The 23,413-nt window shown below is 45.1% G+C and overlaps 1 protein-coding gene across 1 annotated transcript in view; it reads right to left on the reverse strand.

Moving 5' to 3' along the window:
* SMARCAL1 (SWI/SNF related, matrix associated, actin dependent regulator of chromatin, subfamily a like 1) overlaps positions 1–8,175 on the reverse strand; it is a 51,307-nt gene extending 43,132 nt beyond the window's left edge. Inside the window, exons 1-5 of the mRNA XM_043910108.1 lie at positions 7,875–8,175; positions 6,100–6,135; positions 4,859–5,697; positions 4,195–4,245; positions 286–525 (exon numbers count right to left, since the gene is read on the reverse strand). Coding sequence (XP_043766043.1) covers positions 286–525; positions 4,195–4,245; positions 4,859–5,639 — 1,072 coding nt within the window. The 5' untranslated portion in view covers positions 5,640–5,697; positions 6,100–6,135; positions 7,875–8,175. The remainder of the gene's footprint in view (positions 1–285; positions 526–4,194; positions 4,246–4,858; positions 5,698–6,099; positions 6,136–7,874) is intronic.
* Between the last annotated feature and the right edge of the window lie 15,238 nt (positions 8,176–23,413).

The raw sequence follows: 23,413 nt of genomic DNA on the forward strand, positions 1-23,413 counted from the left end.
GGTTTAAGTGGTCACAGCAGGAACTTACCTGCTTCTACCGAACAGCCACTGCCCAGGTGACCAGGGAAGGAGTCTCCTCCTTGGGAGGCCTTTAAGGACAAAGCAGACCCCACTACATGCTCAACTATCGGTAACAATTTAAGGAACACTTTTCCACAGGAAGAAGAGCAGGTTAGGAAGGCTTTGCCAAGAAAGTCACTTCTGAATATTTAAAGAGACGGGAATACCCTGCTCTGAGACCATGGGCCACTCTGCCTTCTGGGAATTAGGCAACTAACTACTTGCCGTATTTTCTGGAATCCATCTGTTTAAACAGTGCAATCAGGTCTTCGGAATAGCCGATGTCTGCCTCGAAGCGGGCCCGGGAGATGAGCACGCACTGCCCTTTGACAAAGGCCAGGGAGGGAGCTGCAGGAAGGCCGGTCTTGGCTATAATGCCACTGCTGGTGGAGGCTGACTCCACGTGGCCCTCAGCCCCTTCCAAAGGCTGCAGGGTGATCCCCGGGAGGCGCTGGGCTGCTTTCACTGCAGAAGAAGAAAAGGACAGAGCTGATGACCTGGTAACTTTTAAGGCCCTGGGATGCTCAGGCAAGTAGGAGAGGAGGCAGGAGCAGGGTGACAAGGAGGTTTGCTAGGCAGGCAGGAGACAAGAGGTGTAGTTAGATGGGGAAGGTGAGCAGGTGAGCTTTTACTGGATGTTCAGAGAGCTCAGGATTACCTGAAAATAACTCTTCTATTCTTTAGGTTTTCCAATTTAAAACTTAGAATTCAGAAATGAACAGGGAGAAGAGGGGTCTCACCAGGATGAGTAAACTTATTAGATAATTTCTGCAGCTATGTCAGAGAAGCCACTGAAGGAAATCAACACTCCTGAAATCAGCCCCTTAACCCTGTTCCCAGGTCACTGCTCTGTCCCTCACTGGGAGGACAAGGAAGGAGACACAGGACTGTCAGGCCACAAATGCCATTTTGAATCTTATTTTCTCTATTACTGCAGCATTTTATAGATTAATAGATTTGACGACATAAAACTAAACAGTCAAAAAACGCAAACTGAAATGAAAGGCAAAACTACGGGATAAGGATATCTGCAAGAAATAGGAACAGAGCTCATACTTAAAAAAAAATACTGAAACCACTAAGATAGGTTAGGTAACCAACTCAAAAAGGGGAAAAATGACCAATAGACATTTGAGAAACATGCAACTTTGCAAATAATCAGAGTAATAAAAAGCCAATTTTTAGTTATAAAACTTGCAGAATGAGAAAAATTGGATATCTGAAAATCTTCTGGAAAACAATCTTCCAACACAGAGCAAGAGCTATAAAAAGTCATCATCATGATTCAACTTTTGGGAAATCTGTCTCAACTAACACAAAATGAAAACACAAAAATTTATAGACCAAGGTGTTCCTTACAGCTTTGATACTAGGGAAACTGGAAGCAAATTAATATTAAACAAAAAGAACATGATTTACCCAATTTATGACACATTCTTACAATGGAAGGCTATATAGCCTTCCATTAATTAATTAATCTCCCATATATAGCCATTAATTTCTTTGGAAGAAATTTTGGAAAACAAAAAGGTACAAAAAACAATATTAAATCATCTTTTGGAGGGCAAAGTGGTTCAATAACAGACATGAACATTTTCATCATTCGGAATGAACTGTTTAACATGCACCATTAAAATAAAAATGCTTTAGAACTTTGCTGGTTGCACAGTGGATAAGAATCCGCCTGCTCATTCAGGGGACATGGGTTCAACCCCAGGTCCAGGAGGATCACACATGCCTCAGAGCAACTAAGCCCGTGCGCCATAACTACTAAGCCTGCTGCTGCAACTACTGAAGCCTATATCCCAGAGCCTGTGCTCCGCAACAAGAGAAGCCACAACAACGAGAAACCTGCGCACTGCAACTAAGAGTAATCCCTGTTTGCTGCAACTGGAGAAAGCTCATGCACACTGCACAAAGCAATGAAGACCCAGCGCAACCCAAAATAATACATAAATTAAAAATTAATAAAAATGCTTTATGCAGGAACACTAAGTGAAAAAGGCAAGATAAAAATTGTATTAAATATACAAAACATTGTTATTTTAATGCACAGGCAAAAAGGCTGGAAGGAACAAAACTAAAATGCTAATAGTGAGTGGGGACAGATGGGGGGCAGATGAGGGGACTGGTTTTTCTTCTTTTGTGCATTGATATACTTTCCACATGACCTACAAAGAGTGTGTGGTAGGGTTCAAAGAGTGTGTGGTAGAGTTAAAAAGTCAAAGTTCAGAGGTGAACCCAAACGAATAATAGAAAGACTGACAGTCTTCATAAAGTATATTAATGAAAAGTATAATCTACTAAGATGACACAGAAATCATGAACCATCTGAAAATGAAGAAAGAAGGATACAGGCACAAATTCATGATTGCTGCAAGGGTTTTCAAGATATACTTTGGCAGAAGCAGATTGTGCGTGCGAAACACTGACAAGGATACAGGGAGGTAAACAGTTCAGCAAAATTCATCTGAAAGCTACACTGAGAATTTTGTCCCCAACAAACAGTTTAAAAAAAAAAAAAATATGTGAAGCATTACCAGAAATAATCATACTGCACAGAAAACCTAAATGAATTTCCTAAAGCAAATAACATCCAAGTCACCATGCATTATGGTCAGAGGACAGGAGTAAAAAGATGACAAATCAAACAAAACAGAGACTTTAAACCGTCTCTGTAGGTTACTTTTGTATACACGTATAAAAGTATAAGAAAAAAAAAAAAAAAACAACAGGACATGAAAAAAATTTCCTAACAGTGGAAATCACTGGTTTAATATGCACCAATGCAACACCAGGTATCAAGACCTGCGGTGTTAACTCAGAGCACTGTCTCTCCTCTTCCTAACACGCAATAAATGGATTAAAATAACGGTAAGGGCTTCCCTGGTGGCTCAGTGGTTTTGAATCCGCCTGCCACTGTAGGCGATCCCTGATCTGGGAAGATCCCCCACGCCGCAGAGCAACTAAGCCCGTGTGCCTCAACTACTGAGCCTGTGCTCTAGAGTCCGGGAGCCGCAAGTACAGAGTCCACAGGCCACAACTACTGAAGGTCACTCACCCTGGAGCCCGTGCTCTGCAACAGGAGAAGCCACTGCAATGGGAAGCCTGCACACCGCAACTAGAGAGGAGCCTAAGTAGCAATGGGCACCTCGCATGGCCAAAAATAAATAAATAAATAAATAAAAGAATAAAAGAAATAAAATAATGGTAGAAGTGAGCTCTCCCAAACCTAATGGTGTACATTTCAAGTGGAGGAGGCCAAAAAAAAAAAAAAAAAACCCACACACAACACAGGAAGCTCTGCAGGGGGCTGTCTCATTACTTCCAGAAACTATACTCGTGATTCTAGAGAATTCTACTTCATGCCCCAAATCTGTGGAGGAGTAACCTCCCCGTGGATCCTCTGCTTTCCCCTTTCTGAACTGGGTGGGGAGAGAGAGGGCACTGACATGGCCAGCGAGGAGGAGCAGAACGGGGCTGACACTGACCAAGTGCAGGCTCCAGGCATCCGAAGGCGACAAAACCTTGGTGCGGGATAGTCAACAAGATCACAGAAGACAGGAGTGGTGCACCCGGGGGCCCTGACCACCAACAGATGTGGCACAGCCTGGCACCAGCCAGGGCAACGCCCCTTCTCTGTGCCCTCGGGTTTGTGTTGTTGCTGAACTGTTCCTCTTCCTGGCAGCAGGGCCCGCGCAGCTGCCTGGCATGGCTGGAGCCCACAGTCTGGTGGGAATAGGCACTCTGAAGTCAGATGGGCTGGGTTTGAATTCCAGTTGCACAACCTATTGGTTGTGTGTGATCCTATGTTAGTTACAGAACCTCTCTGGACCTCAGTTTTCCCATCTGTAAAACGGTTGTTATAAGGAATAAAAGAGTTAGCAAATATATAAGGGGCTTAGAACAGCCTTGCATGTACCAGGTTCTGATAAATGCCAGCTTTTGTTAATATGATCAGTGATGTCCTCCCAAGGACCTGCCTCACTAGGCTGGCCATGGTGAGAAGAGAGGAACATTGGGATGGCACTCCAAAAGCCATGTGAACCACCAGCTAGACTACCTCTGCTACTTCAAAGGAACTCCTCAAGAGCAGCATCGCCCTGCATGAGGGGGCACTACACACCTACTTACTTAGGGGACCATAGTCGGTCATGCTGAAGTTCCACGTCTTGGTGGCAGGATCTGAAATGAAACAGAAGTACCTGGTTTGCCCACAATAAGGCCAAAGACTTGGCAGGAGTTGTACTTGGACATTCAATAAAGGTTTGTTGAACAAGTGAATGAACAAATGCACGCATGCATGCTAAGTTCAGGACAGTTAACTGAAAAGCCCCTGCTGAGGTACAAAATCCCCAGAGAGGACAGATAGCAAACATACCTGAGGATAACCACTTTGGTTCTGCCCTTCCGGATGAACCAACCTGAGCATGCCACTTCACCTAGCTGAGCCAGTTCTATCGCCTTTAAAATGGAAATATCTGCTTATCATACACACAAAAAAATGCTGTTTGGCTTAAGTGCTACAATGCACGCAAAGCACCTGGCAGCAGGGGAAAGGGCCTGTGAATAACTATGCATCCATTCTCCACATGGCCACGAGGCAGCCCCCAAGCGCGGCAGCTTTTGGAAGGGATGTCTATTACAAAAGGAAACATGAACTAAAATAGAAATTTTCTAACAACTGGATGGACAGAATGTGCCAATGCATCTTCTTCATATTTATGAGAAACTGTTAGAGACTCTAGAAGCAGGGGGAAAAAAAACATCTGAAAGAACCAGTTGGAAGACTCATTACCGTAACTTCTGCTGGGCAGACTCTTAAACATGGCAATGAGCGCCTCGTTGTACCCAATCTTCACCTGGAATCGCTCTCCGTTCCGGATACACCTTCCCTGCTGGGAGCCTGCCACTTTGTGCGGCGGGGTCCCTGCTTTCTGTTGCAGTCTTCCTTCTGACCTGGGCGTCACGCTCCCCGAAATGTTCTGCCCAGAGGTGGAGGGTCTCGCCATTCTGGTCTCTAATTCAGGATCCCTAGGGGGCTGTCCAGAGGAAGAGGCTGCTGTCTCCTGGAAATTCTTTGCTTTGGCCAAAGGCTTGTGAGTTGTGTTAGCAAAGGGTGTTGACTGGGTCTCATGTGAAGCCTGAGGATGACCTTGACCTAATTCACAACCCCAGAGCTGTTGGCTGGGGACCCCTGGAGGACTGTTTGCCAGGGGCGGGGAGATCCCAGCGACAGTCACTTGATTTGGTGGGTGGTGGCTTGGGCAGGCTGTGGGCATCTCTTCTGGCCTCTGCCACATCCCCTTCGCCTGCTCAGAGGTGTTCGGTGGAAAACTGTGGGGATTTTGAGGTCTCTGGTCACCATGAAATGAACTGCTGGGATTTTGTTGTTTGAAAAAGATGCCATGGCTCCCTGACTTAGAAGGATCTCGGGGGAGGTTTTGGGATGGGCCCTGATTGGACTGGGCAGGTTTCTGATGCTGTTCTGCTAACAGTTTCTCAGCTCTTCGGGCCAGAGCCTTCTGCCGATTTGCTTCAATTTTTTTCCTCTGCTCCTCTGTAAGAGGCAAGGACATTTTAATAGGGAGATGCTCATGTAGGAATGTCAGTCTGTAATCGGAAACTTGGCAAAAGCTGAGAAAGGAAAAACAACATGGAAATAAACATTAATTTTTAAAAATTTTTTTTGCTTACCTTGATTTCAACAAGCTTTTGTCCCAGGAAATGCACAAGGAGTATTAACAAAGGATATATTAAAATTTATTTCTATAATTAAACATACAGACACACACACATATGACAAAAACCATGACCCTGACAAAAAAAGCAAATAGCAAGGTCAATCAAATCCAAAGTCGAAAAGGTATTTCAACTGCAATATTTTTCTCCCTCTCATCCACCAACCAACATGAGTTAGTTGTCAGATTCCAAGCAAGTTACGCAGTGCAATCTAAATCCATCAGATAAAGAGAAGGCAGCATTTCAAACTAGAAAGGATAAGGGATTAGACTGACATAGACCAAAACAACCACATACCATGACGTGACATTTATAAAATAGCCTCTTTCCAACCTGGAAGAAGGAAAAAAACATTAACGTCACATAGTCTGCACTCTAAATTCACCCCTCAAACTGAATCCTTTTATCATTCCCAGCAAGGCAATCTGCAGGTGGTAAACCCACGACCAAGGAGTAACAAGTGACTCTTGGAAAAGTAAGGTGAAAACAGTAATACATGCTCATTGTACAAATCCAGATGCTACATATAGATGTAAAGAAAAGAGTAAAATTAATCTGTAATCTCATTATCCATCAATAACCACTGCTTGTAGGTGGCGGTTTAGTGGTTAAATTGTGTCCAACTCCTGTGACCCCATGGACGGCAGCCTGTCAGGCTCCTCTGTCCATGGGATTTCCCAACCAAGAATACTGGAGTGGGTTGCCATTTCCTTCTCCAGGGGATCTTCCCCCACAGGGGTCAAACCTGCGTCTTTTGCATCGCCTGCATTGGCAGGCAAGATTATTTACCACCAAGCCACCAGGAAAGCCAGCTAGTGTTCACAGAGTACAGTATAATTCTTTTTTTCTATCCATATCCTTAGATACAGGTCCTGTATTTTGGAGATAGATAAATTTACGGCAAATTATATGGGCTTCCCAGGTGGCGCTAGTGGTAAAGAAAAGTGAAAGTCGCTTTGTCCAACTCTTTGCGACCCCATGGACTATATAGTCCATGGAATTCTCCAGGCCAGAATACTGGAGTGGGTAGCTGTTCCATTTTCCAGGGGATCTTCCCAACCCAGGGATTGAACCCAGGTCTCCTGCACTGCAGGAGAATTCATCAGCTGAGCCACCAGGGAGACCGGGTTCTATTCCTGGGCCGGGAAGATCCCCTGGAGACGGGATAGATAACCCACTCCAGCATCCTGGGCTTCCCTCCTGGCTCAGATGGTAAAGAATCCACCTGCAATGCGGGAGACCTGGGTTGGGAAGATCCCCTGGAAGGGTGGTAAAGAACCCACCTGCCAAAGCAAGAGCCCTACGAGACGCAGGTAATCTCGCCTGGAGAATCCCACGGACAGAGGAGCCTGGTGGTCTACAGCCCTTGGGTTCACAAAGAGTGGGACACAACAGAAGCACAGCACAACAGGATCTTTCACAAACTGTCCTGTATCCCAAGCCTGATTTTTCCCCCAATTAATTTACTTAGGTCCTTTTTCCAAGAGCTGAGCCACTTTTACAATACTCTAAGCCCAGGCGCTTGACACCAACTTCTCTGGCTTGATTCAGAAGAGTGGGCTCTCAATGGGCCACGTAATGTTTACAGTGATGACAAGGGGGTAGGGGTGGGGAACTCTGAGAAGGGCCTAGGGTTAAAAAGGTTTCCTTCCTCCTGCGACTGTCTTTGACCAGAACCCCCAAACATCTGTCCCCAGGGACCTCCCACTTTCCCCCAACCGCCAACAGTTAGGAAGGCGTTAGAGAAAGGCTTTGTTCCCGGGGCTCCGCTCAAGTTCTCAGGTTCCCTGAGCAAAACACTCCTGCCTAAACTTGCCATCCAGGGCTTTGCCGCGGCCCCAAATCCTCCAGGTCCAAGGCCTGGTGCGCTGATTCCACTAGCCAGGGGAGACGAGGCCGTGGGATGAGGTCCCATTGATCAGCCCCAAACCATAAAGCCATCCCACAACACGGAGGCCCCTCTTCTTTTTGCTAGGACCTGGGCTCCACCCGATTTGGGGGCGCGCATCTCCCCCCAGACTTGGCAGGACGGAAGCGCCATTCCCACCCCTATCATCTCCACTTGGATTCACCCTTTCCGTTGGCCACTCCCTGCTCCATGCTGGTCTGTGGTCGCGTCCTTCGCCGCCTTCCTCCCGGTTTACCTTCCCGCCGACTGAGACCTAGACTGCGAGCTTCATTCGAGCTAGACCCCGAACCCAGGCGCGTCTCCAAGGCCCTCCCGAGCCAGGGTGCTCTTCCGGTGACCGGTTAGGCGCAGGTACTCGAGTGCTTGCCAGTTCGCTCGCCTTATTTCAGTTCCCTGGCCTGAGAGGTAGTGTTAGTGGCAGGGTCGCTCCCCGAGGAACTACATTTCCCAGTGGGCAAGGCGGCCCGAATTGCGCTTTTTAAAAAGTTAAGAGTTCAGGAGGCGGGAGGCCGGAGCGGTGCTGCAGGGCCTTCTGGGATTTGTAGTTTGAACTAGGAGCCTGGTGAGAATTCGGAGAGACGCAACGTCATGGGCGGGGTGGAAACGGTCCACCCTGGGAATTGTAGTCCTGGTTTCCCTGATGCTGAAGCTGAAGCGCCAATACTTTGGCCACCTGATGGGAAGAGCAGACTCATTAGGAAAGGCCCTGATGCTGGGAAATATTGCAGGCAGGAGGAGAAGGAGACGACAGAGGACGAGATGGTTGGATGGCATCGCAGACTGGATGGACATGAGTTGGAGCAAGCTCTGGGAGACGGTGAAGCACAGGGAAGCCTGGCATGCTGCAGCCCATGGAGTCCCAGAGAGTCAGACACGACTGAGCGACTCCAAAACAACAGTTCCCTGAAAGGTTTCACCAAACTCTGGATCATTAAACCTGAGTTGTTGAGGTTTCCAAAACTGAAGTCTTACTGTGAAGAACTGTCAGACTGGGGGTTCTTTGTTTGGTTTTTTTTTTTTTCCATGCTCTTCCTTATTTTTAGTGGCACCCAGGAAGGAAGCAGTATGAGCTGTGCAAAATGTACAAAATCATATTAACACAAGAATTTCATTTGACAAGTCAAAGATACTGCTCTGTGGCTAATTTCATAGTAATATGGAGAGACGGGCAGTCGGATTTGGTAGCCCTGGAGGGCCCGTTCCTGATATTGATAACTTTGCAATTTAAGCATCACCTGCTGTTCCAACGCGGACCTGACCTTCTTGAACCAAAAGAGAATTAGCATTGTCATCACTGTCATTGTCATAATCATCCTTTTCATCTTCAGTCGTTGTGCTGAGCATTTAATCTGAATTATCTCATTTAATCCTCACTACAATTTTAAGAAACACACAGCATTTGTATTCCCCTTTTACAGAACAGCTACTGGATAACTTTTTCAAAGCCTTATTAGCCTATTTGTGGTTCTGACTCTGGAGCCCACACTTTTGAGAGAAAATTAGTAACCTGACACTATCAGAGTCAGTTTACCCCATTTCTGAGCACCAGTGTGAGCCCCGTTTCCATTCCATAATCAACTCCACTATTAAATATTGTTGGTAAATACAATATTCCCCTATCATCACGTACACATAAATATTGCTATTCTGTTTTCAAACATGGCACATTTAAAAACAAACAAATCTTTACTTAAGGATCTGGAAAAATGACTAAGATGTATTGTTAAGGAAAACAAAGCACATCAATGCATATAGTTTGATCCATTAAAAAAAAAAATCCTTATCTGTCAGTGTGTGTAAACTCAGTTCACAACCAAGGGAGGATGGGGTACACTAGTCTACTTTTTAATCTAGAATTTCCTGAATTACTTGAATTTTCTTAAAATAATCATATAGAATTTGTGTGACTTTTGAAACAATGAACCAGGTTTTTAAATGACAAAGGCACTGGCCTGTCTTACAGGCCTTGAGTGAAGTTCAGCAGTAGATAGTGTTCAAATCTCAGCTCCACCTCTTGCATTGGCCAAGTCAACACAGTGACCCTACCTCTATTTCCTCATTTGTAAAGTTACAATAAGAAAACAGTACCACCTTTTAAATCTTCTTGTTGTGGTAAGGATCAAATTGAGAAAATATAGGAGAAGTATTTAGGGAACTGTGAAATCTCAGATCAGATGGGAGAGAGACGTTGCTATTATTTGAGATATATCTTCTTCGGTTCAGTCACTCAGTCGTGTCTGACTCTTTGCAACCCCGTGGACTGCAGCACGCCATACTTCCCTGTCCATCACCAACTCCTGGGCTTGCTCAAACTCATGTCCATTGAGTTGGTGATGCCATCCAACCATCTCATCCTCTGTTGTCCTCTTCTCCTCCTGTCTTTAAATATCTTCTTAGGTGTTTCATTACTTATACCCAGAAGCCATTTCCTACTATGTAGTGTGAGCAGAAATGAACATCTTTCTTTGCCCTTCCTGTCCCCCAACAGAGTCAGTTAATTTGCTAAAAAGCTGGGTGCTGGGCACTCCTCCCACGTCCGCCACCCATTCATACGACAGTCACTGCCCTTGGCAGTTGGCTCACTTGTAAAATGACATATTGCCCTTTGATGTGTGCTAAGCGAGCATGGGGACCGGTGGAGCTTGGGTTCTAATATTCCTATAGATTCATGGGATCAAATCCTAATTCGGGAAGTCTAGATTAACTAAAAGATGTGCTTACTGTTCTAGCACAAACATTCTAAAATTCTAAGAATAGGAACTTAGAATAAGAATTCGGTTTAAAAAAATTGTCTTCAGAAAGTAAACTAATCAAACACCACTGAGTGTTCACATCTGCTTTGTCAACAGCGCCACTGATTGAGTACTGTTATATGCAAGGCTTCTTTGTTTAAATTTCTGTACTTCCAAAGTTCTTCAGGCAGCTTATAGTAAAAATTCATTCACTGAAGAGATCTTAAAGGCCTGGAGGAAAACATGGGAAGCAAAGATGAGAGGGAGAGGTGAGAGTAGTTGTGGAAGCTGAGCTCCAATTGACTCAGAGCTTCCTCGAAGCTACAGCAAAAAAAAAAAAAAAGAAAAGAAAACAAACTGTGCAAGGCCATCAAATGAACACTACACAGCTGAAACTCCCAAACACCGGTCAGCTGGGCAGTGTCCACTGGTTTGAAACATTGCCTGGTTGCCTTATATGCACACAAATAAAAGGAAAATGTGATAAGTAGCTTGTAAAGTTATTTTTTTTAATGATTTATGTAATTATATAAAATTACATAAAATGGCTTGAAGGCTCATTTTGTTTTGGGTTGACCAATAGTTCATTCAGGATAGCGCAGGAAAACCCGAATGAACTTTTTGGCCAGCCCAGTGGTTTTTAAAAGTTTAACTGGTTTTTCTTTAGGAAAGTAAAGAATGTCATAAATGTCTTCATTTAGCAAGATTAGTTTTCCTTTCAAAAATACCCAATAATATTTAGTCTGTGAAATCCAAAAATCTGACAGACACAATTATAAGGGATTCCAGCGATAAGATCCACTTCCTGTTCTTCCAAAAGATTACATTATTTGGAGGATAGAAGACAAATAACTAAAATTGTCAGATTTAGCAAATGTCCCAAATATTTGTCCCCAATAGTGCATGGGACATGCTTTTATTTAAAAGCTATTATGTATCTGAAATTTTAATTTAACTGAGGCCCCTATATCTTATCTGACAAACCGTAAAAACAGTCCACCCCTTTTGTATCTGTGAACAGTGAACCAAATGCATTGATAGTGTAGATACATCATGATTCACAAATACATTGGCATGGAATTTTAAAGCTGGAATTAGACTATCTGGTTTTACAAATGAGGAGACAAAGGCCAGACCAGCTGCAGGTTCAGACAGCACCTTTGTGTGTTGTGAAAACACCCAGGGGATTTAGCTGTGCCTAACAGCAAGGGTCAGGCAGAGGTTGGGCTGGAATGGGGAGCATCAGTCCCACCGCAGGACTTTTTCTGACACTAGTTAAACATACAAGTAGCTGTTGCATGCTTGCCCTTGCCTAGCAGTATGTCTGGGTACCTACTGCAGCCCTTTCCCTGGAGCTTACACGCTAGTGATGCAGGCCCTGGGCTTCCCCCTTCCCTGTTTCTGATCCCCTAGTGAGGGTTCGACAGTCCTTTGGGAAGGGAGTTTTTGACAGGCACCTCAAGGGCTTGCCATCACTCAAGTTAATTACACCTCGAGCACTGTGATAAGATTTGGGAGCAGATGCAAGACTTTGCGTGGATAAGGAGGCTGTTCCCACCTGCCAGTCAGTGAAGGTATTTGCATATCCAAAGCACGGAGGAGCCATGTGAAGGTTTATAAGCCAAGAAATTCACCTTCCTTAGTGGTTGTTCCATTCTGATGGACTTAATTGCTTCGAGTCTGACAGTTGAGGTTTTCTCCCTCCTCTCATCCACACCCCCCACTTCCCTGCCCTGTCAAAGCTCTAAATGTTTAAAGACAAAAACTCAGTATCATTTCTACACTGTGCATTCCACAGTTAGGTGTGAATGTTCTCCAAGCATCTTAATTTCTCATAAAGATGAGAAACTATTATTCTTGCCTGGAAAATATCATGGACAGAGGAACCTTACAGGCTACAGTCAGTGGGGTTGCAAAGAGTTGGACACGACTGAGCAACTAACACACTTTGGTCTTAGTGGCTGTGATTAATTCACAAGCCTCTCCCTCAAACCTGGCATATTTCTGTTGCAATGACTTTGCCAAAAGCACTCCCCATCCAATACCCTGCTCCAGTTTCTTTAAACCTGTGAAATTTTACTTTTTTGTTTCTCCAAAATCACAAACTCCATTTTATGCATCCATCCTTTCATATTTTCATTTAGCAACAATTCAAGGACCTGCTATGAGCCATACGTATGCTGTGCAAAGGCCCTGGGGTTGCCACAGTCAATAAAAACCCAGAGATGTCACCCTTTCTTCTTAAAGCTTACAGTCTAGTTGGGGAGGCCGACACATACACTCAAAAAGGAAACGAGCTAAATAATAAGACTTTGAAAAACCTAAACAGAGGGCCCAAGGAAAGACGGAAGGAACTAGTTCTGAGTGGTCAGGAAAGGCCTCCTCAAAGGGAGGCATTGAAGCTGAGGAAGCAGTGGATGAGGAGAGGCAATCATGAAAATATCGGAGGGAGGAGGGTCCTGAGACCAAGGGACCCAGACAAGAAAGGGCTGGGTGCGTCTGTGGAGCTAAAAGGCTAGTGTGGCTGCAGGACAGTGGGAGGGAAGGCAGGGGGCAGGCGTAGGGCAGATAATGCCAGGATCCTGCGTGAATATTTGGATTTTGTTTAGGGAGGCTTGGGGACCCACTGGAAGGAGTCACCCTGGAATAGTATGCTTTGGTGTCTTAGGAAGATTGCTCTTGCTGCTCAGTGGAGATATCCCTGGAGGAAGGGGAGAGTGCCAACAGGAAGGCCTTTTGGGAAGCCATGTAGGAAGGAGTCCAGACCAGAGAGCATGGTGGCCTGGCGAGATGGTCATGTTAGAAAGATGGTGGAGGAAGACTCCAGCACCACGTCCCCTTCTCAGGGAGCCTGACTGTCCGAGGCCAGCACACAGCATGCAAGGAGAGACCCATTGCTCACCTCCCACTGGTGGCAATGGACCTGAAGTTGCTTAGAAAGCTGGGGGAGCAAACAGAACTTTCTTACACACTGCTGTGTTTTTCTGTATACTAGGGAGCTTCTTTACAGAAATATGAATTGGAAAAATTTTGTTCTTTCATGGTGATTAAAGGAACATGGGGGCAAAGAGGAGATAAGTAGCTTGTTCGAGGTTATAGATAACATTGGAGCCCAAACTTGATCTCAGATGTCCTGCCTCCTACTCTTTATCCAGGATGCTGCTCCGTAGGTGGTACAACAAGGGAAGAACCTTCAGACTTGGCTCCATATTCTACGTTTGATACACAGTACATAATCCACCCCATGGGAAATTGCCCAGGTGGTAGCACACAATTTGTGTTTTGTTTTGTTGTTTAACTGCTGAGTCGTGTCCGACTCTTCGGGACCGCATGGGCTGCAGCATGCCCATGCAGCATGAAGGACAGGTTTCCCTGTCCTTCACTGTCTTCCTGAGTTTGCGCAGACTCATGTCCATTGAGTCAGTGATGCCATCCAACCATCTCATCCTCAGTTGCTGCCTTCTCTTCTTGTCCTCAGTCTTTCCCAGCATAAGGGTCTTTCGGATTAGGAGTTGTTGGCTTGGTGCAGTATCCCTGAAGGCCACCAGGGGGCGAATGATAGTCCATGATCCCAGCCTGTGTTACTGTTCTCATCACTCTGTCTGGACGCTTCTTGCTTCCTGGTGGCTCAGCTGGTAAAGAATCCACCTTCAATGCAGGAGACCTGGGTTTGATCCCTGGGTTGGGAAGATCCCCTGGAGAAGGGAACAGCTACCCACTCCAGTGTCCTGGCCTGGAGAATTCCATGGATTGTATAGTCCATGGGGTCACAAAGAGCTGGACATGACTGAGCGACTTTCACTTTTCTCTGTTTATGCTTTGCCTCTTACTATTTCTTTCTTTTTTGTATTGTACAGTATTACATTTATCACCTTTTTATTCTTCCCTTTTCCCACCTCTGTTTCTCTAACCCCAGCCTGCCCACATCATGGAAATAAAACAGAACATTTTTAGTAGTTTGTTGTATGTCATGAATTTCTCCTGGTTTCCAGTTGCCAAAGACTGTGAACCCAACAGTTTATATTTCCCTCCTCTAGTCTTTCCCTGCTTGCTTAAAAAAAATATTTATTTATTTGGATCCGTTCTGCCAGGTCTTAGTTTCAGCATATGTGGGCTCTAGTTCCCTGGCCCGGGATTGAACTCGAGCGCCCTGCATTGAGAGCACAGAGTCTTATCCACTGGACCACCAGGAAGTCCCTTCCCACTCATACTGGTTTGATTTTTACTTCTGCAGCCGTCAGTTGCCTTCCCTCCCTTCAATAGAAAAAGAAAGGGGATCCACTCCTGATTCAAATGAAACATCACACATACAAAAGGTCTTTCAATCACTAAGGAATTTCAAAAGTAGGGGTCAATTTAAGTGGCCTTGAGGGCTGCATGCTGTCTCCCCTGTAATTAAGACAGCATGTAAATAACCATCCAAAGTGTGGGATTCCTCTGGATCTGGGAAACACACCTCTCCTTCTTACCCTGACTCCAGTATTTCACATTTTTTACCTGTCAGACGATTCTCCTTAGTGTCCATTCCAAATTCTCTGCAAGTGTAGTTCTTTCTGTCTGTGGGAGAGAGAGAGAGAGAGAGAGAGGGAGCTGCTAGCCGTTTTATGTTCCTGTTGACCTGGGGGCTTGCGATCAATCCCTTCCGCAGAGCCAGGCTGCAAGCTGCAGGGTGAGGCATTAGGCTGGTGAGGATGCAGGTTGGCCATCTGCTGCAAACAGAGCTATTTCCATCTGCATTAGAAGGAGGCATGCTCAGACGAAATCACAGAGCAGGAACAGTCCCATATATCACAAGGGTAAATTATCCTAATTGAGTGGTTAAGAGAACGAATGCTTTCTAGGTAGTTTACAGTAAAGGACCTCCTTCTCCTGGCTGCACTAATAGCAAACCACCGGCCGTCAGATCCATTTGGGAAAGAGCATTAGCATCCAGTCCACTCACCTCCTTGGTCCTACAGCCCCTGTTTCCAGGAAATCAACCTTTCTCTAAGCAATCAGCTCATTATGATTTGAGTTTTATTTTGCTCTTGTAAGCTACTGAAGGAGCAGGGACTTTCTCCTTAACCCTACTTGTGCAGCAAGTGATGTGTAGTCCGGTAAGTATTACATACTCAAGCGTTTTAGACTCAGGCCTGGAGTCTCAATTTTCAAATGATGGAGATAAATTCCCAACCTTCTGCTACCCTGTTTCCATTTAAACAGGAAACTCCAGAATTCCTTCTCAGCACCCTCTCTAGCTTACTATAGGCACCTCCTTCTCTGCTTGTCAACAAATGAAAACACTGATTTGCTTTTTGAGCAATTTAGAAGTCCTGTTTCATGCTATCAGCTGGAGAGATAGTATTTTAAAAAATTAAAAGCAATATATTTTTTGAATAGGCAATACATTCACATGATTCAAATTCTATGCACATGTAAGATCACATATCGTGAAATGCTTTTTTCCAGCTAGAAGCAGATTTAACATGAAGCTACATGAGTTTCAGCTTCAGGTACTTATTTGCATGGGCCTCTTCTAAGGCCCTGTTAGGTACCTGATTCTCTATTCATTTTACATGATTTTTTCTTTAAAAGCTGTCCTGACCAAACTGTATGAGTTTCAGAGCCTCCAAGACTTGAATCTGCCTCTGCTTGTACCTCTGGCTTTTAGCCTCCCTGCCCAGCAGTCAATATTGGTCATCACATTAGTGCATATATTTCTGGGTATATTTTAGGTGTGTTCTAACTCACGTCAGTCGAGTCCAACTCTTCGTGACTTTATGAACTGTAGCCCACCAGGCTCCTCTGTCCATGGGATTCTCCAGGCAAGAATACTGGAGTGAGTTGCCATGCCCTCCTCCAGGGGCTCTTCCCCACCCAGGGATAGAACCCAAGGATCGAACCTGCGTCTCTTATGTCTCCTACATTGGCATGCAGATTCTTTACCACTAGTGCCACCTATGTAAGTAAAAACATATTTAACCCTTGTTCCTTTTTCTATAAAAGGTAACAGGCTGGACACGTCATTCTGCATTTTGATCTTTGCATTTGTTTTGAAGTAAGTTACTTTCTTTGTATTTTGGCTTCCTCCTTTATAAAATGGAAAAATTGAGTCTATCCCAGAGACTTACTTTTAGGGTTAAATCAGATCATATAAAGCACTTAGCCTATCACCTGGAACATAGAAAGTGATGTAAGCTATTATTCTGGAGTTAAAGCTTAAAATGTTCTACAAAGCTACTCTAATGAAAATGGTGGTGGTACTGATAACATAATAGCAAATGGATGAAACAAAGTAAGAAGCATCTATTCTTTATTATTTGCCTGCAAGATGCCAGTTGTCCATGATTGGAACTATTGTTGTTTAGTCCCTAAGTCCTGTCTGACTCTTTGTGACCCCATGTTCCTCTGTCCATGGAATTTCCCAGGCAAGAATACTGGAGTGGGTTACCATTTCCTTCTCCAGGGGATCTTCCTGACCCAGGGATCAAATCCATGTCTCCTGCATGGCGGGATGATTCTTCACCCCTGGGCCACTGGGAAAGCCCCATGATTGGAAGAGAAACATAAAAATGTTTGTCTCCAGGAGCTTCTAGTCTAGGGGAATAGGAGATGTGTGTCAAAATGTGATTTGAAAAGAATGCATTGGTGTGAGCATTGGTGAGGAGCTCGTTGCTGTGTGGAGCGATGGTGGGTGCAGAGGGCCCACAGGACAAGGGAGTCAAAGTGGATGGAGTGGTCCCTGAACTGGCTTTTGAAGGACAAGTAGGAATTTGATGCCCAGAAATTACTAGGGGAAAATGGTGGCTCCGAGGATGATCCAACCTGACGGAATCACAAATGCTGGAGAAGGGACTTTCCTGGAGATCCAGTGGTTATAATTCTGACTTCCAAAGCAGGAGGTGAGGGTTGGACAGAGGAGCCTGGTGGGCTACAGTACATAGGGTTGCCAACAGTCAAACATGACTGAAGTGACTTGGCATACACGCACAGGAGAGCTAAGATCCCACATGTCTTGTGAGGGAAAAATGAAAACATAAAACAGAAGCAATATTGTAACACGTTTAATAAAGACTTTAAAAATTGCCTGTATCAAAAACAAACAAAAACTGCTGAGGAAAATTGGGTTAATTAAATGAAGTGATGTTTCAGAGAAAGTTATAGATGGACAGGATGTTCTCCTGAATGACAAGCTCTTTGGGGGAGTGCCTCAGTAGGGCTGTGCTACGGGACTCGGACTGAATTTGGCCTCTCCACCTAACTCCCAGCTGAGCTGAAGGAGCGGAGTATCAATATTCACAAATCCGATCCCTCACGAATAAACTCCAAGTTTAAATCTTTAGCTCAATGGTGTCAATAACGTGTTCTAATTACATTTGAAGCTTTGAAAGTACGGTTCTGTATGATAATTGCTGTGAAGCAGATTTTCGTCACAGGGACTTATACACTGTAATTGTACAGAAGAAATAGAGAGCTTATTAAATTATGCCACTTGATTGCAACCACAGATCGTGACAATGCTTGGAACAACAGGAGCCCCAGTCATCGCCCCCTTCCCCACCACCTTACCACCTTTCCAGTGTATCAAGCATATAAATAACATTATACATGCAAAAACCCCCAAGCGTCCTCTAACCACTTCCCACGGCCAGACGGCACTTGGGGGAGACTGAGTGTCAAGCCATGTGTTAGATAAAATGAATCTTACATGTTGATCTCAGAAATTCAAGAGTCCTATGGTTGACTCAGCTTCCAGATAAACCCTGAGACGAACCAGTTCCCTAAGTCTCTGTCATTAGATTGAACACATTTCAGACGTGAAGAGAGAGGGACTCCCTGAAACTGTCCCCCAGCATAAGTAGGGTGGGCCTCTTCCACCCTTTGGGCACCTCTTTTTCACAACTTCCCCTCTCAGTCTAAATCTCCCTTGGCGCCCCCAGTTCTTGCCCAACCAGTGTATACTGCCTGTGTGATCCGCAAGTCATTTAGGGAAAAGCCTTTTAATTAAGAGAACAGCAACACATTATTCAATCAGAGTCATCTGATTTAACACCCTGCCATCTGGCCAGGACTCCTCCCGCCCCCTTCTCCTCCCAGCCTGCACCGGGGTAGAAAGGGATGAAGGGCATGGAACTTGGGAAGGACCGTCCAAGCCTTTCTGGAAGCAGGGAGATGGTTTTAGGAGGATTTCCATTCTTTGCTGTAGAAACTCACCCTCCGTTTCCTTACCAGTAAAATAGGGGCAGTAACAGCCACCTCAGCGCTCTGAGACGCCTGGTACCACGCTGGCGTGGGGGCAGTGCTCAGGAAATGTACGGTGAATCTGAAGCCGGTAAATGAGGAGCTTTGCTGTGAAGGTGGGTGTTGGCGGTGCCAGCAGCAGTGGCCGCAGGAGTGAGACACGGAAGTTTTCCCCTGGTAAGCCAGCCCCGGCTCATCTCCTTTCTGCTGTGGGCCACAGAGGCACTCCCCGCTCCTCTCTCTGGAAAGGGAGCTCAGGAAATCCATGCCCACCTCTTGCTCCTCAGTTCAGTTCAGTCTTTCAGTCGTGTCCGACTCTTTGCGACCCCATGGACTGCAGCACGCCAGGCCTCCCTGTCCATTACCAACTCCCGGAGTTTACTCAAACTCATATCCATCAAGTCGGTGATGCCATCCAGCCATCTCATCCTCTGCCGTCCCCTTCTCCTCCCGCCCTCAATCTTTCCCAGCATCAGCATCTCGCTCCTATCCCCTCCAAACCTGGATGTCAGGCTTTATCCTGAGACACATGCAGTCGGAGCCTTCCGTGTCTGGCTTCGACGTGATAAGGAGAGGGTTGGGAGAGACTTCGAGTTGAAAGAGGCTAGAAATAGAACTTAGGGGTGTATTTCAATAGGTAGCAGCTCAGAAGAGGACTATGCTAGACAACATCATGAAATAGATGCAAGTTCCTCAAAGTAATATCGCCACCAATGTGACAGCTACGAATGAAGACTAATACAGGGATATAGAAGACTCAATTACCATGCACAGCTTTTACTGTCAGTGATGTGACTTTCCAAACTGGTGAACAACTCCTGGTAAAGCACTGAACAAAATATCAAATACAGTCTTCCTGTGATTGGCGTAGTAGTTCCCTTCTTGGGGTATACTTAATGTATATTAAAAGCCCTTTTAGAAAGTCCTTCTGTTTAGAAGTTACATTCTAAAGCTCAGATGATTATAAATGAGTTTCCAGCTCTGTAAATAGCTAGTGGGACATTTGAAAGTTGTGTGGAGCATAGGGTGAGCCATGCAAAGGATTGCTGCTCGAGTTGCGATAGATCAAGCTGCTGGGGTCCCAGGCTGTCTTTGACAGGAGTGGGACCTGTACCCATCAATGGGACAAACCAAATCACCCCACATTTTTCCAGAGTGCCCCCTAGGGACAGGATCCTATGCTAGGCTAAAAATCAAAATGTGAATCAAATTAAATGTAAAAAAAAAAAATGAATGAATGACAAGAAATTTTAATGTAAAAAAAAACACCTTGAGACAAGAAATTTTGAGCTGGATATTAAACAAGATGAAAGAATTGTTCATTTTGTTTGGTATGATAACAAAATGATTTTGTGTAAAAATACAGACAGATGTAAAAATGCCAAAAAGGAAATGTCAGTGGTGACCATCTGAGTACAGTATGTCTGTGAGCTTTATAGAAAATAATTCCTGGGGTGGCTGCTCAACTCACAAAGACTCACTCTTTTTTGGGAATGTCCTCCACACAATATTCAAGGTGAGCCCTCCAGGTAGAGTTTGTATCACAAGCTGCTTCCCTGTTCCCTTGCCCCCAACCCAGGTCATTGGTCTGGCTGGAGGTGGGGCACACTCCATCACCCCAGTTGTTACCAAAAGGAGATGAGTAGGGGTCTGGCTGCTCTGCCGCTCACAAGCCAGTAAACAGGACAGGCTGGTGGAAAGGAAAGTTTGCTTCAATTTCAGATGCTGGCAACTGTCAGTGGTAGAGGAGGGAGGGGGGCAGACATCAGTCCAAAGGCGGACTCCCCGCTTCCAACAAGCAGGGGGTGACAGCATTTATAGACAGGGTCGGGCGTTGGTGGGGGGGTTGCTACACGCAGAAACAGCATAGTCATCTCTAACAATCATCTTCAATTGGTCATCAGTGGTCTGACTAGCATCATCTTGGTTGTCTTAGGTACAATTAATTTTCAGTTCCGGGATGCACTGGTTCCCATTTCTTTGCGATCACTTCTCAGAATTGTGGCAGCTCAAGTCCTGGGCACAGACTCGTCGTCATGTAGTTAACTTCTCCACTTGGTGTTTTGGTATCTATAAGACAGCTCACAGGCTATGGCTCAGACTATTATCTACAGCCCTTGAGAAAGAAATAAAGGTCCTTGACTATGCTTAATGACTACATTATTATTGTTTAGTCTCCTTAGACTGTTTTCCTTTGTTTCAGCAGTTCTCACTTCTCTGATTAAACTTGTTCTTTGACTGAAGCTTTCCACAGGCAAAAAGCAGACAGAAGACATGGTCGCCTTGTTGGGGGCGGGACAAGAATCATGGAGTCCTGCTCCAGTTCACAGTCAGATGCTCTTTCACAAGAACTTGGCATCCTGAACTGGGACTCTAGGGTCTGACAGCTTTCACATTAACAGTGCTCCCAGAGAAGACCCATGGACTTCAGGTGCTCAGGTCTCCAGAACCACTTTGTTTCCCGTCCTTCTTTGAAAGTGAAAACTGAAGTATTGGTAGTTCAGTAGTGTCCGACTTTTTGCGACTTAGCCTGCTGATCTCCTCTGTCCATGGAATTCTCCAAGCAAGAATACTGGAGTGGGTAGCCATTTCATTCTCCAGGGGATCTTCCCAACCCAGGGATTGAACCTGGTTCTCCTGCCTTGCAGGTGGATTCTTTACTGTCTGAGCCACCAAGGAAGCCCTGTCCTCCTTTGGGTTTGGCAACTGAGTTCTCCCATCGTTTCTGAGACACCATTGACTCCTTCCCCCAAATTCCATTTCTTTGTGCTCAAGCCAGCTAGAGTCGATGCCTGCTATTTACAACTAAAGCATCTTAGTAAGATTTTTTTATCCTGGAGACAAATAGCATATCAGGAGAGGATTTACAGATTAAAGATTGACTATCATAGATTAGGTCCCTTGGAAGTCAGAGCTGTAGAATTATTTGATTCCTCAGTGTGGTTATATTTACAAAAACCCAGCAAAGAAGAAGGCTGTTGAATGTTGCAAATCACTTGTCTTTGCATTTATTGGAAAGTATCATTTAAATAGAATAACTGGTAGCCAGCTTGCAAATGGGCGCTCAGTGATGCTTGTGGCCTAATGTTCTCCTTCTTCTTTAGAGCCCTTCCTATTGAGTAGGGCTGACTTGTGTAACCAATAAAATATTGCAAGATATTGTGCATGGAATGTGACTCCTAAGGCCAGGCCATAAAAGACTTTGAGGTTTTTCACCTTGTTCTCTCTTGGGTCATTCACTGTAGAGCTGGGATGGTCTTCATGTCATGGAGACCCTCAGGTGGTGCAGCTAAGACCTGCTGCCACCAGGCAGCTCCGACTTCCCAGCCGTGTGAATCGGCTACCTTGACAGTGGATGTTCCAGCTCCTCTCAAGCCCTCAGGTGAATACAGCCCTAGCTGATATCTTGGTTGCAGTGTCCAGCCTGAACCACTGAAACTATGAGGTACCAAAGTATGCTGTTCTTTTAACCCACTGTGTCTTTTTTTCTTCTTTTAATGTTTATTTGTTTATTTATTTAATTTTGGCTGTGCTGAGTCTTTGTTGTTGTGCAGGATTTTCACATGGGCTACCTCCTAGTTGTGGTGCCCAAGCTTCTCATTGTGGTGGCTACTCTTGCTGCAGGCATGGGCTCCAGAGCACACGGACTTCATAGTCTTGTAGCACTCAGGCTCGGTATTAATAGCTATGGTGCACAGGCTTAGCTTCTCTGCAGCCTGTGGGATCTTCCCAGATCAGGAATCAAACCCATGTCTCTGGCATTGGCAGGCAGATTCTTTACCACTGAGCCACCAGGGAAGCCCAAGCCACTCTGTCTTGAGATAATTTGTTGCAACCTGATTGAGAAATAATCCAAAACACTCAAACTCCTCACCATGATCCATAGGACCACAAATGGCATGCCTGACTCTTCCCAATTATACCTTAGACCTCATCTCCCAGTCTTCTCCCTCTCTTTCATGCTGCTTCGGATACACTGGCCATCCTAATTTTCCTGGAACCTTCCAGCCGCACTCAGACCTCAGATACTCTGCCCTTGTGGACTTCTCTGCCTGAATCACTTTTCTCCCAGACACTCAGTTGATTCGCTCTCTGACCGCTTCCATGTCTTGTCTCGGCGAAATCCTCCCTGATCACTGTGCTTAAAATTGAAACTCTCCGCCTCACCTGACAATTCCACCTCCCTCTTCCACTTTATTTTCTTCTTATCCCTTATCACTGTTTAACATATTGTATATTTTATTTATGCATCTTCTTTATCTTTAGCTCCATGAAGACAAGGATTTTGTGGGTTTGTTCATTGCATTCTTATGGTTCAATGCCCAGCACACAGAAAACTCTCAGTAACTATTTGTAAATGAACAATAAATAAATTATTCTGTTAGCCTAAAAAAGTAGAACATATATAGGTTACTGGTAGAAAAATTAGAAATTGTGATAAACTTTTGGGATGAAATAAGAACCAGCATCTGGAAATAACAAGTACTGATATCTGCTGTATATCCTTCCTCTGTGCTCTCATCGAGGCCCTCGGACTTGTAAGGAACAGAAATCCACTCTGGCTGACCCAAACTCAGGAATGTTATCAGGGGTGGCAGTGGGCCCCAGGGAACCCTGCAAGGCACAAAGAATCTCTGGGCCTCAAGGGAACAACACTCCAGCAGACACTGAAGCTGCTCTTTCTGGCTCCGTGGGGCTTGGGGACCCTGCTCTCGTGGCATCTCGGCTTCATCTCTCCATCTGCTCCAAT

The sequence above is a fragment of the Cervus elaphus genome, chromosome 8 (genome assembly GCF_910594005.1).
Source record: "Cervus elaphus chromosome 8, mCerEla1.1, whole genome shotgun sequence".
Lineage (NCBI taxonomy): Eukaryota > Metazoa > Chordata > Mammalia > Artiodactyla > Cervidae > Cervus > Cervus elaphus.